At 47.2% G+C, this 14,685-nt stretch overlaps 1 protein-coding gene across 8 annotated transcripts in view; it reads left to right on the plus strand.

Moving 5' to 3' along the window:
• EFR3B (EFR3 homolog B) overlaps positions 1–11,780 on the plus strand; it is a 36,955-nt gene extending 25,175 nt beyond the window's left edge. Inside the window, exons 14-23 of one of the 8 annotated variants that reach the window (XM_051775082.1) lie at positions 558–689; positions 3,793–3,860; positions 4,870–4,997; positions 5,702–5,793; positions 6,486–6,534; positions 7,212–7,318; positions 7,406–7,455; positions 8,524–9,052; positions 9,106–10,046; positions 10,533–11,780. In XM_051775082.1, coding sequence (XP_051631042.1) covers positions 558–689; positions 3,793–3,860; positions 4,870–4,997; positions 5,702–5,793; positions 6,486–6,534; positions 7,212–7,318; positions 7,406–7,455; positions 8,524–8,629 — 732 coding nt within the window. In that variant the 3' untranslated portion in view covers positions 8,630–9,052; positions 9,106–10,046; positions 10,533–11,780. The other 7 variants (XM_051775083.1, XM_051775081.1, XM_051775089.1 and 4 more) reach the window with 7 other exon arrangements.
• The last annotated feature ends 2,905 nt before the right edge of the window (positions 11,781–14,685 follow it).

Genomic DNA, 14,685 nt, shown 5'->3' on the forward strand with positions numbered 1-14,685 from the left:
AGTTCCCTTCCCACCCAAACCAGCCTGGAATTCTGGGATGGCCCCGTGTGTGGCTGTGGGGTTGATCCCTGCAGGTCCTGGCTGCAATTCCTTAAATTTCCCGGCCTTTCCCAGCCTGGGGACAGCTGGAACAGCTCTTCCAGAGCTGCTCCTCGCTCCGTGTCCTGCCCTGGCTCCGGGATGAGCTTTAATATCCCAACCCAAACCATTCCATGATCCCGTGAAGTGCCTCCATATCCCGCCAGAGCGGGATCACACCGTGCCGGGATCATCCCATTCCATGTTCAGGGACACCTCCCGCTATTCCCAGGGAATCCAACCTCTCCTTGGACACTGCCAGGGATCCAGGGGCAGCCACAGCTTCTCTGGGAATCCCAGCCCAGCCCCTCCCCACCCTCCCAGCCGGGAATCCCTTCCCAATCCCCCATTTAGGATCGCCCTTTTATCCTCGGGATCCTGGGCAAAGCCGGACCCGGGGTGGATAATCTCCCCCATCCTGAGTGTTTTCCCGCCCGGATCCTTTGGGAATTGATCCCTATGGAATGTGTGTCCGGCAGGAGCTGGCGCAGCTGGCCGAGGAGGGCCTGTCCCCGTTCGGGCGCTGTGCCCTGCTGGCGCTCGGGGCCGCCTACCTCAACCTCATCGGGCAGCTCCTCTCCGTGCCCACCTTCTGCCAGCACGTCCACCAGGTCGGGGGGAATAACGGGAATAACGGGAATAACGGGAATAACGATGGGAAAATGGGGAGGGAGAATGGGGGGGAATGGGGGGAATAGTGGGGAAGGATGGGGGATTACGGGGGAAGGGGAGGGAATGGGGGGGGTGGGGTGGGATGGGATGGAGTAGAAAATGGAATGGAATATAATATAATATAATTTAATATGTAATATAATATAAAACGGAATAGAATATAAAATGGAATATAATAGAATATAAAATATAATAGAATATAAAATGTAATAGAATATAAAATATAATAGAATATAAAATGGAATAGAATATAAAATGTAATAGAATATAAAATATAATAGAATATAAAATAGAATAGAATATAAAATGTAATAGAATATAAAATATAATAGAATATAAAATAGAATAGAATATAAAATGTAATAGAATATAAAATATAATAGAATATAAAATAGAATAGAATATAAAATGTAATAGAATATAAAATAGAATAGAATATAAAATAGAATAGAATATAAAATGTAATAGAATATAAAATAGAATAGAATATAAAATAGAATAGAATATAAAATGTAATAGAATATAAAATATAATAGAATATAAAATAGAATAGAATATAAAATGTAATAGAATATAAAATATAATAGAATATAAAATAGAATAGAATATAAAATGTAATAGAATATAAAATATAATAGAATATAAAATAGAATAGAATATAAAATGTAATAGAATATAAAATATAATAGAATATAAAATAGAATAGAATATAAAATGTAATAGAATATAAAATATAATAGAATATAAAATAGAATAGAATATAAAATAGAATAGAATATAAAATATAATATAAAACGGAATATAATATAATGTAATGTGTAATAAAATATAAAAGGTAATGTAACATGGACTATAATAAAGTAAAATATGAAATAATATAAAATGTAATATAATATGAAATATAATATTTTATTGCGTTTTATATTATATTATTTCATATTTTATTGTATTCCATATAAAATATATAATACATAATTATTGTATAATGCAATATATAGCATAATGTATAATATATAATGTATTATATATATAATATAATATTATATATATCTATTATATGTATGTTTGTATATATATGTATTATATGATATTATATTACATTATATTGTGTTATATTGTATTATTTTATATTATATTACATTACATGTTATATTTTATTACATTTTATATATTAAACTACATTTTACATTACATTATTTCATATTTTATTACATTCCATATATAATATATAATACGTAATTATTGTAGAATGCAATACATAGCATAATATATAATATATATAATATATTATATATATAATATAATATTATATATATCTATTATATGTATATATGTATATATATGTATTATATTCTATTATATTATGTTGTATTATATTATTTTGTATTATATACTATATTTTATTACATTACCTTATATTATATTGTATAACATTTTATATCTTATATTACATTTTATATTATATTATTTCATATTTTATTCTATTCCAAATATAATATATAATACATAATTATTGTATAATGCAATATATAGCATAATATATAATATTATAATATATATTATGTATATAATATAATATTATATATGTATTATATATATGTATATATATGTATTATATTATATTATGTTGTATCATATTATATTACATTATATTTTGTTTTATTGTATTATTTTATATATTATATTTTATTACATTGCATGTTATATTATATATTATATTTTATTACATTTTATATCTTATATTACATTTTATATTCTATTACTTCATATTTTATTATATTCCACATATAATATATAATACATAATTATTGTATAATACAATATATAGCATAATATGTTATATATATAATGTATTATATATATATATAATATTATATATATCTATTTTATGTATATATGTATATAAATATATTATATTATATCATATCATATTATATTATATTATATTACACTATATTATTTTATATTATTTTATATTATATATTATATTGTATTACGTGTTATATATTATATTACATTTTATATTATATTATTTCATATTTTATTGTATTCCATATATAATATAAAATACATAATTATTGTATAATACAATATATAGCATAAGATGTAATTTATATAATATATTATATATATTATATAATACTATATATATGTATTATATGTATATACGTATTATATCATATCATATTATATTGCATTATATTATGTTATATTATATTATGTTATATTACATTATTTTATATTATATATTATATTTCATTACTTACATTACATGTTATATTCTATTCCATTTTATATAATATTATTTCATATTTTATTATATTCCATATATGATATATAATACATAATTATCTTACAATACAATATATAGCATAATGTATCATATATATTATATATAATATATCTATCTATTATATGTATGTATATATATATGTATTATATTATATTGTATTATATTATATTATATTATATTATATTATATTATATTATGTTATATTTTATTATTTTATGTTATAAATTATATTTTATTACATATTATATTTTATTACATTTTATATATTATATTCCATTTTATATTATTTTATATTTTATTGTATTCCATATATAATATATAATATATAATTATTGTATAATACAATATAGTGTATATTATATATTATGTACTACATATTATATATTATATATTACATATTATTTATTATATATTACATATTATTTATTATATATTATATATTATATATTATATATTATATATTATATATTATATATTATATTATATATTATTTATTATATATTATATATTATTTATTATTTATTATATATTATATATTATTTATTATATATTAGGTATTAGGTATTAGGTATTAGGTATTATATATTATTTATTATATATTATATATTATATATTAGGTATTAGGTATTAGGTATTAGGTATTGTATTTCTTCATTTGATGCTTTAAAAACCAATCCTTCTGGAATTGCGATCCCGGGGCATTCCCGGGGGGTTGGGCTGGGCTCTCATCCCGATCCGTGTCCCCCCAGGTGATCCAGAGCCGGCAGAAGGAGGCTCCGTTCCTGCTGCCCGAGGACGTGTTTGGGGAGAGCCCCCGGTGAGAGCCCGGACACAATTCCCGCTGATCCCGGGGACTGGGGCTGGGCTGGAATTCCCAGGGAAGCTGTGGCTGCCCCTGGAGCCCTGGGAGTATCCAAGGAAAGGCTGGAGCCACCTGGGATAGCGGGAGGTGTCCCTGAACATGGAATGGGATGAGCCTTAAAATCCCTTCCCAACCAAACCATTCCAGCATTCCAGGATAAAGGACACTCAGGATCCAGTCAGAGGGGTTTTTCTGGAATGTGGGGATGGAAAAGGCAGGAAAGGGGAAGGGAGACCCTGCCCTGAGTGCCGAGATTCCCAGGGAACCCCCTTGTTCCCGGAACTCCTTCCCAGGGAGGAGCTGGGCTGGGGATGGATCCAAGGGCAGGCTCTGGCTCCAGGCTGGGAGAGCTGGGAATGGCCAGGCTGGAGAAGGGAAGGATCCCGGGAGAGCTTGGAGCACATTCCAGAGGCTGAAGGGGCTCCAGGAGAGCTGGAGAGGGACTGGGGATGAGGGCCTGGAATGCCAGGCCCCAGGGAATGGATCCCAGTGGGAAAGGGGAGATTTGGGGGGGAGATTGGGAAGGGATTCCTGGCTGGGAGGGTGGGGAGGGGCTGGGCTGGAATTCCCAGAGAATTCCCTGGATCCCTGGGAGTGTCCCAGGCCGGGTTGGATTCTCTGGGATAGCGGGAGGACTCCAGGTTGGAACAGGATGATCCTTAAGGTCCCTTCCCACCCAACCCATTCCATGATTCCATGATCACCATCCCTTCCCCCTTCCTGTGCTTGTCTCCTTCCCCTGGATTTTTAGGAACAGCTCCATCCATGGTCGGGCACCGGAACATCTCCCCCATGGAATTCTCATTCCCAAACTTCCCAGAGCTCAAGGGGGGGGGAGCATTCGGACAACGGGGCGGGATTTGGGAAGGGCTGGGATTAATTCCCTGCTCCTTGTGGGGAGGGGAACACATTCCAGCCAGGAGGACATTCCATGAGGGGTGTTTTTTTTCCTGCTTTTCCATAGGTTGAGTAAAAACCTGGATCAGCTGGGGCCGGAGGTTTTCTTCTGGCAGAGCAAGATCAGCGAAGCGCTGGGAGGGAGCGGATACAACCTGGAGCGGCTCAGCATTCCCTACGTGCCACAGCTCACGGGTACGGGTGGGATGGGATGGGATGGGATGGGATGGGATGGGATGGGATGGGATGGGATGGGATGGGATGGGATGCTCTGGGGTTATCCCATCCTATCCCTTCCTATCCCATCCCATCCCATCCCATCCCATCCCATCCCATCCCATCCCATCCATCCCATCCCATCTTTATCCCATCCATCCCATCCCATCCCATCCCATCTTTATCCCATCTTTATCCCATCCCATCCCATCCATCCCATCCCATCCCATCCCATCCCATCCCATCCCATCCCATCCCATCCCATCCATCCCATCCCATCCCATCCCATCCCATCCCATCCCATCCATCCCATCCCATCCCATCCCATCCCATTCCATCCCATCCCATCCCCATAACATCCCATCCCATCCCATCCTTCCCATCCCATCCCATCCCATCCATCCCATCCCACATTCCCATCCCATTCCATCCCATTCCTCCTGCATCCTCATGCTCATTTCAGCTGCATCCCATCCCATCCCATCCCATGGGATAAAGATGGGATGGGATGGATGGGATGGGATGGGATGGGATGGGATGGGATAAAGATGGGATGGAAGGAATTGATGGGATGGGATGGGATGGGATGGGATGGGATGGGATGGGATGGGATGGGATGGGATAAAGATGGGATGGTGTGGGATGGGATCCCTTCTCCAACCCTTCCCGTCCCTCCCTCCCAGACGAGGATCGCTTATCCAAGAGGAAAAGCATCGGAGAGACCATTTCCCTGCAGGTGGAGGTGGAATCCCGGAACAGCCCCGAGCGGGAACAGGTACCTCGGGATCATCCCTTGGGAACAACTTCCCTGGGAATGTGCCAACAACCCTCAGCTCACTAATGAATCCATGGAATTGTTCGGGAAAAGCAGAGTCCTTTCCCTCTGGAAAAATCCCTCCCATTCCCAAGACTGGGAAAAGGTTCAATTTTTCCCTTAATTCTCTTAAAAATCCAAGTTTTCCCAATTCTGGGAAGGACAGGAGGGAAATTTTTCCCATTTTTTGGAGCAGCTGAGCAGAGAAAGAGGCAGATTTTGGGATCAACTTCACTTTCCCCCTGGAAAAATTCCCCCAAATCCCAAAGAAAACCTCTTCCAAAGATTGGTGGGATCATCAAATCCCACCTTTTCTCCACTGGGATCCAGAACTCATTCCCAGCAGTGAGGAGGTGATGGAAAATCCTGGAATTCCAGGATGGTTTTGTTGGAAGGGACCCTCTGGATCATCTCATTCCATGGGCAGGGACAACTTCCAACAGGGAATTCCAACAGGGAATCTTGGTTTTCCCTGGATCCAAGAGGATCCACAGACCAGGAATGTGGTGTTTGGGTGGGAAATCCTGGAATTCCAGGATAATTTGGGTCGGAAGGAACCCCTGTGATCCCAGAATGGTGTCCTGGGATATTCCCGGATCCTCTCCCGCTTTTCCTGGATCCTCATTCCCTCCCTTTTCCCTGTTTTTTCCCAGAGAGCTCCGGCCGAGGAAATCACCTACGAGACGCTGAAGAAAGCCATAGGTAAGGAGGGGAAATCCGGGAATAACTGAGGCTGGAAAATCCCAGCTCCGGGATCCCTCTTCTCCAGCCCCTTCCCAGCTCCCTTATTCCCAGATTTCCAACCCCTTCCCATCCCCCTTCAGCCATTCCTGCTTTTCCAGCCCCTTCCCAGCTCCCTCAGCCATTCCCAGATTTCCAGCCCCTTCCCATCCCCCTTCAGCCATTCCCAGTTCTCCAGCCCCTTCCCATCTACCTCAGCATTCCCAGTTCTCCAGCCCCTTCCCAGCTCCCTCAGCCATTCCCAGATTTCCAGCCCCTTCCCAGCTCCCTTATTCCCAGATTTCCAGCCGCTTCCCATCTCCCTCAGCCATTCCCAGATTTCCAGCCCCTTCCCATCCCCCTTCAGCCATTCCCAGATTTCCAGCCCCTTCCCATCTCCCTCAGCATTCCCAGTTCTCCAGCCCTTTCCCAGCTCCCTCAGCCATTCCCAGATTTCCAGCCCCTTCCCAGCTCCCTTATTCCCAGTTTTCCAGCCCCTTCCCAGCTCCCTTATTCCCAGTTTTCCAACCCCTTCCCAGCTCCCTCAGCCATTCCCAGTTCTCCAGCCCCTTCCCATCTCCCTCCTCCATTCCCTATGCCCGGTTGGATCCCGGCACATTCCAGGATCCTCCCCGATCCCTGTTTTCCCGCCGTTCCAGCAGACAGCGTGGCCGTGGAGGAGCAGGAGCGGGAACGGCGGCGCCAGGTGGTGGAAAAATTCCAGAAGGCCCCGTTCGAGGAAATCGCCGCCCACTGCGGGGCCAGGGTGAGTGCCCGGGGGGTTGGGAATTCCCGGCCGGAATTCCGGCCTCCATCCCGGTTATCCGGGATTTTCCATGTTGGTTTTTTCCAGGCGACGCTGCTCCAGAGCAAACTCAACCAGATCTTCGAGATCACCATCCGGTGGGTTGGGGATTCCCGGCGGGATTTGGGACTTGGGGGGGATTCCTGGATGGAGTTGGGATGGGGGGGAAATCCTGGATGGATTTGGGATGGGGGGGGAATTCCTGGCAGGATTTGGGATGGAGGAGATTCCTGGTTGGATTTGGGTTGAGGGGCAAATTCCCATTTGGATTTGGGATGAGAGGGGAAATTCCCATCTGGATTTGGGATGGGGATGGATTCCCGGCTGGATTTGGGATGAGGGGCAAATTCCTGGCTGGATTTGGGATGGGGGGGAAATCCTGGATGGATTTGAGATGGAGATGGAATTCCCATCTGGATTTGGGATGGGGAGAGAATTCCTGGATAGATTTGGGATGAGGGAAGAAATTCCCAGCTGGATTTGCGATAGGGAGAGGATTCCTGGATGGATTTGGGATGAGGGGGGAATTCCCAGATGGATTTGGGATGGGGGGAAATCCCAGCTGGATTTGGGATGTGGGGGAAATTCCCAGCTGGATTTGGGATGGGATGGGATGGGATGGGATGGGATGGGATGGGATGGGATGGGATGGGATGGGATGGGATGGGGTGGGATGGGATGGGATGGGATAAAGATGGAATGGGATGGGATGGGATAAAGATGGAATAAGATGGGATGGCATGGGATGGGATGGGATGGATTGGGATAAAGATGGGATGGATGGGGATGGGATGGGATGGGATGGGATGGGATGGATGGGAATAGATGGGATGGGATGGATGGGATGGGATGGGATGGGATGGGATGGGATGGGATGGGATGGGATGGGATGGGATGGGATGGGATGGATGGGATGGGATGGGATGGGATGGGATGGGATGGGATGGGATGGATGGGATGGGATGGGATGGGATGGGATGGAGTGGATGGGAATAGATGGGATGGGATGGATGGGATGGGATGGAGTGGATGGGACGGGATGGGGTGGGATGGGATGGGATAAAGATGGAATAAGATGGGATGGGATGGGATGGGATAAAGATGGAATAAGATGGGCTGGGCTGGAATAAGCTGGGCTGGAATGGGATTCATTCCCTATTTTCCAGGCCCCCTCCGAGCCCTTCCGGCACCGTCTCGGCCGCCTACGGGCAGTCCCAGAGCCACTCGATCCCGGTGTACGAGATGAAATTCCCGGATCTCTGCGTCTACTGAGGGCAGGAACGGGCCCGGAATGTGGCCGGGAAGAGCCGCCTCCTTCCCAAGGATCTGCCGGGAACGGATTCCCGCCCTTCCCGGGGGCGGGAAAAGCGGGATACGGACGCTCCGGGCCGTCCCGGCGTCCGCCATCCCGGAATTCCTTTTGGGAGAAGGAGGTTTTGGGGAGGTTGTGGCTGTTGGTTGGGAATCCCTCCCTGGATTGTTGGGAATGTGCACCCTGGAAAATCCCATCATTCCAGAGGGATGAGGTTTGGGAAAGGCAGGATGGGTTTTCTTGGGAATGTGCATCTCCCACCCCCCGGAAAATCCCAGGAGTCATTGGGAATGGTGAGGAAGTCCTGGGAAACCGCCGGGAGAAGAGGGAATTTTGGGAGCAGCTGGGTCAGGAATCACAAGGAAATCCCGGGAAACCGCTGCGTAAAGAGGGATTTTGGGTCGGGAATGGTGAGGAAATCCCGGGAAACCACCAGGAAAAGAGGGATTTTTGGTCTGGAATCGCGAAGAAATCTCAGGAAACCACCGGGAAAAGAGGGATTTTGGGTCGGGAATGGCGAGGAAATCCCGGGAAACCGGCGGGAAAAAAGGGATTTTGGGTCGGGAATCACATGGAAATCCCAGGAAACTTCTGGGAAAAGAGGGATTTGGAGTCAGGAATGGTGAGGAAATCCTGGAAAACTGCCAGGAAAAGAGGGATTTTTGGGATCATCCCTGGTTTTGTGCCATCGGATAAAGCGGGATTTGGGATGAGGAGAGGGAGGAGGATCCCGAGGGTTTGGCTTTGGGAAGCGGATCCCGGACGCTCCCGAAGCCAAGGAATGATGGGAATGACGGGAATTGGGGTGGGATTAAAAAAAAGGACAATTTGGGAATCCCGGATGTTGTTCCCGAAAAGTCTCGGATGGAATCCAAGGTGGATTTGGGAATGCTGGGCAAGCGGGATGGGCGCTTCCGGCAGCTTCCCAAGGAATCCTGGGAATCCCTGGGAATCCTGGGAATGGCGACATTCCAGGGAATATCCACATATCAAACACTATCCCACTCCCAGTTTTCCTGGGTTTGGGATGAGTTTTCCCACAGTTTTTCCCAAAGATTCCTGAATTTATGGTGGTTTTGGGAGCGGAACCGCTCGGGAAAAGTCCGACTGAGGGTTGGGAATGGCGAGGAAATCCCGGGAAATTGCCAGGAAAAGAGGGAATTTTGGGAGCAGCCGGGTTGGGAATGGCAAGGAAATCCCGGGAAACCGCTGGGAAAAGAGGGATTTGGGTCAGAAATTGTGAGGAAATCCCGGAAAATCACTGGGAAAAGAGGGATTTTGGGAGCAGCTGGTTTGGGAATGGCAAGGAAATCCCAGGAAACCAGTGGGAAAAGAGGGATTTTGGGTCGGGAATCACGAGGAAATCCCGGGAAACTGGTGGGAAAAGAGGGATTTTGGGTTGAGAATGGTGAGGAAATCCCGGGAAACCGCCAGGAAAAGAGGGATTTGGGTTGGGAATCACGAGGAAATCCTGGGAAAGCACCAGGAAAAGAGGGATTTTGGGTCGGGAATGGTGAGGAAATCCTGGGAAACTGCCAGGAAAAGAGGGATTTTGGGTTGGGAATGGTGAGGAAATCCCAGGAAACTGCTGGGAAAAGAGGGATTTTGGGTCTGGAATCACGAGGAAATCCCGGGAAACTGCTGGGAAAAGAGGGATTTGGGTCAGGAATGACGAGGAAATCCCGGGAAACTGTCGGTAAAAGAGGGATTTTGGGTCAGGAATGGTGAGGAAATCCTGGGAAACCGCCGGGAAAAGAGGGATTTGGGGTCGGGAATGGCAAGGAAATCCCGGGAAACCGTCGGGAAAAGAGGGATTTTGAGTTGAGAATCACGAGGAAATCCCAGGAACCTTCAGGAAAAGAGGGATTTTGGGTCAGGAATGGCGAGGAAATCCTGGGAAACCGTCGGGAAAAGAGGGATTTGGGGTTGGGAATGGTGAGGAAATCCCAGGAAAATGCCGGGAAAAGAGGGATTTGGGCCGGGAATCACGAGGAAATCCCGGGAAACCGGCGGGAAAAGAGGGAATTTGGATTGGGAATGGCAAGGAAATCCCGGAAAACTACCAGGAAAAGAGGGATTTTGTGTCGGGAATCATGTGGAAATCCCAGAAACTGCTGGGAAAAGAGGGAATTTGGGTCCGGAATGGCGAGGAAATCCCGGGAAACCTTCGGGAAAAGAGGGAATTTGGGTCGGGAATGGTGAGGAAATCCCGGGAAACCGCCGGGAAAAGGGAATTTCAGTTGGAAATCACGAGGAAATTGCACATTCCCAATCCCTGTTTTGGTGGGGTTTTTTTCCATGGATTTGGATTTCCATGGATTCGGGATCGCCCCCCTGGGCTTTAATCCCGGTTTAGGGAAGGACGGAGCTTAAAAACCCGGGAAAAGTGGGATGGATTCCCGTTCCCGGGCTGGATTTGTGCCCGAGGCTCTTCCCTAATTCCTGCTTTTCCTGGCTCCCGCTTTTCCCGCCTCCTCCTCCTTCCCGATCCCTCCGAGGGGTGGAAATTCCGGCCTCGGCAGCGGGAATACCGAGCAGGAAAAAACAAAGGTGGTTTTCCCTGAAAAAAGTCCCAAAATCCTTAAAAAAAATCCCTCCCAAAAAACTCCCTGGCAGGAAAAAATTCCCACCCGATTCCGTGGAAAAACCACCTCCCAGAATTCCTGGGATTCCTCGGGAAGAGCCGCGGGAACATCCCGGCGTTCCCAAAAACCCCTCTTGGGACACAACCCCCGGGGGTTCTCCCCCTCTGGAGCAGCCCCAGATCCCGCCATTCCCGATGTTTTTCCATGGAAACCTCCCCTTTCCCCTCCAACCCTTCCTGGTTTCCGGAGGCTCCAAATTCCACCCGGAATTCCACCTTTTATTTATTTTTTCCCGGTGTTGTCGCCTCATTTAGTTTTAGATCCCAGCCTAGAGATGCCAAAGTTATCCCGGAATTCCCGGAATTCCCGGGGGCATGTGCTCGTTCTCACATCCATCCCGGAGCGCCGGGATGTTCCCGGGACGATCCCGGCATTCCCGAAGGCAGGGAAGGGGCCGGGAAGTCTTGGAGTTTTTATTTTCCAGCTGCGTCGTTGTTGTCATTCCCATTCCCAATAAATGTCGATGTTGGCACCGCAGGGATCCGCTGGGTTTGGAGGGGATTGTCCCGGGATACTGGGATGGGGGGGGTGGGAAGGGATTTTAAGGATCATCCCGTTCCAACTTGGACACTTCTCGCTATCCCAGGGAATCCAACCTGGCCTGGGACACTGCCAGGGATCCAGGGGCAGCCACAGCTTCTCTGGGAATTCCAGCCCAGCCCCTCCCCACCCTCCCAGCCAGGAATCCCTTCCCAATCTCCCCCCCAAATCTCCCCTTTCCCACTGGGATCCATTCCCTGGGGCCTGGCATTCCAGGCCCTCATCCCCAGTCCCTCTCCAGCTCTCCTGGAGCCCCTTCAGCCTCTGGAATGTGCTCCAAGCTCTCCCGGGATCCTTCCCTTCTCCAGCCTGGCCATTCCCAGCTCTCCCAGCCTGGAGCCAGAGCCTGCCATTGGATCCATCCCCAGCCCAGCTCCTCCCTGGGAAGGAGTTCAGGGAACAAGGGGGTTCCCTGGGAATCTCGGCACTCAGGGAAGGGTCTGCTTTCCCCTTTCCCGCCTTTTCCATCTCCACATTCCACAAAAATCCCTCTGAGTGGATGCTGAGTGTCCTTTATCCTGGAATGGTTTGGGTGGGAAAGGGCATTAAGGATCATCCCATTCCATGTTCAGGGACACCTCCCGCTATCCCAGGGAATCCAGCCCGGCCTTGGACACTCCCAGGGATCCAGGGGCAGCCACAGCTTCTCTGGGAATTCCAGCCCAGCCCCTCCTCACCCTCCCAGCCGGGAATCCCTTCCCAATCTCCCATCTCTCCCTGCCAAGCCCCCTGGACTGAGGGGCACCAAGGCCAAGTGTCACCTCCTGTCCCTGGGTCCTCCCAACCCCCTGGAGCACCCCAGGCCTGGAGCTGGGATATTGGGAACAATTCCCACATGGAAAGGGCTGTCAGGCCCTGGAATGAACTTCCCAGGGCAGGGCTGGAGTCGCCATTCCTGGAGGGATTTCCGATCTCTGTGGATGTGGCCCTTGGGGACACGGGGCAGGGGTGGCCTTGGAAGTGCTGGGGGTGGTTGGATTCTGTGATCCCAGAGGGATTTTCCAACCTGACCCATCCCTAAGGATCCTGTGCCATCCTGGCACTGTCCCAGCTCTCCACAGTTCCCTGGCAGGAAGTTCCAGGAGGTCCCCAATTCCCAGGGAACAAGGGACAGGAGGAGAGGGAACGGCCTCCAGCTGGGCCAGGGGAGGGGCAGGTGGGATTTTGGGAACAATTCCCACATGGAAAGGGCTGTCAGGCCCTGGAAGTGCTGGAATCCCCATCCCTGGAGGGATTTCCAATCCCTGTGGATGTGGCCCTTGGGGACACGGATCCGTGCTGGCCCTGGAAGTGCTGGGAATGGTTGGACTCTGCGATCCCAGAGGGATTTTCCAAGCCCTAACCAGCTCCATAATTCCATGATTTTACCCCCCGCTTGTCCCTTTGCCTCCCCAGGCCCTCTCCTCCCTCTGCCTCTTCCCAAATCCCACCCCAAATTCCCTTTCCCTCCCAGATCCCGCTGCTGCCACGCTCTGTCCCTCAATCCTGCCTTTCCCAGAGCAATTCCAGGTGTGGAATTCTCTCCAGGGGGGGCTGGAATCCCATCCCTGCCTCCCTCAGCTCCTTCCCAGCCGCTTTTATCTTTAACCTTGGAGACTCCCGGCCCGAGGAAAACACGGATCCGGCCTTTTCTCATCCCAGGGAACACAAACAGCCCTTGTTTTCCCGGCTCTTTGTCCTTGGAAAACGTTTGGATCTCTCCTGGTTCCCAGAGGGGGGGAGGGATTGGAGCAGCTTTGGCTGCAGCCCCTGGAGATCCGTGGGATCCACGGGGCTGGAATGGGAATAACGTGGGAATAACGTGGGAATAAAATGGGAATAAAATGGGAAGGATGGAGAGGGTGGGAAGCAGGAGAAGGGGGTTGGGGGGGCGGGAAAAGCAGGGATGGGCAGGAAATCAGGGATGGGAATGACGGCAGGAAAAGCAGGAATGGGCAGGATGCCAGGAAAAGCAGGAATGGGCAGGAAAAGCAGGAAAAACAGGAATGGACACGATGCCAGGAGAAGGAGAGATGGGCACAATGACAGGAAAAGCAGGGATGGACACGGTGGCAGGAGAAGCAGGGATGGGCAGGATGCCAGGAAAAGCAGGGATGGGCACACTGGAAGGAAAAGCAGGAATGGGCACAAAGCCAGGAGAAGGAGAGATGGGAACGATGCCAGGAGAAGGAGAGATGGGAACGATGCCAGGAAAAGCAGGAATGGGCAGGATGGCAGGAAAAGCAGGAATGGACAGGAAAAGCAGGGATGGGCACAGTGCCAGGAGAACGAAGAGATGGGAATGATACCAGGAAAAGCAGGGATGGGCACGATGCCAGGAAAAGTGGGAATGGGCACCATGTCAGGAAAAGCAGGGATGGGAATGATGGCAGGAAAAGCAGGGATGGGCACAATGCCAGGAAAAGCAGGGATGGGCACGATGCCAGGAAAAGCAGGGATGGGCACGATGCCAGGAAAAGCAGGGATGGGCACGATGCCAGGAGAAGGAGAGATGGGCACGATGGCAGGAAAAGCAGGGATGGGCAGGAAAAGCAGGAAAAACAGGAATGGACACGATGGCAGGAGAAGGAGAGATGGGCACAATGACAGGAAAAAGAGGGATGGGCAGGATGGCAGGAAAAGCAGGAACGGGCAGGCTGCCAGGAAAAACAGGGATGGGCATGATGCCAGGAGAAGGAGAGATGGGAATGATGCCAGGAAAAGCAGGGATAGGCAGGATGTCAGGAAAAGCAGGAATGGGCACGATGCCAGGAAAAGCAGGGATGGGCATGATGTCAGGAAAAGCAGGAATGGTCAGGAAAAGCAGGAACGGGCAGGATGGCAGCAAAAGT

The sequence above is a fragment of the Manacus candei genome, unplaced genomic scaffold (genome assembly GCF_025592945.1).
Source record: "Manacus candei isolate 608988 ecotype Guabito, Panama unplaced genomic scaffold, ASM2559294v1 h1tg000253l, whole genome shotgun sequence".
NCBI lineage: Eukaryota > Metazoa > Chordata > Aves > Passeriformes > Pipridae > Manacus > Manacus candei.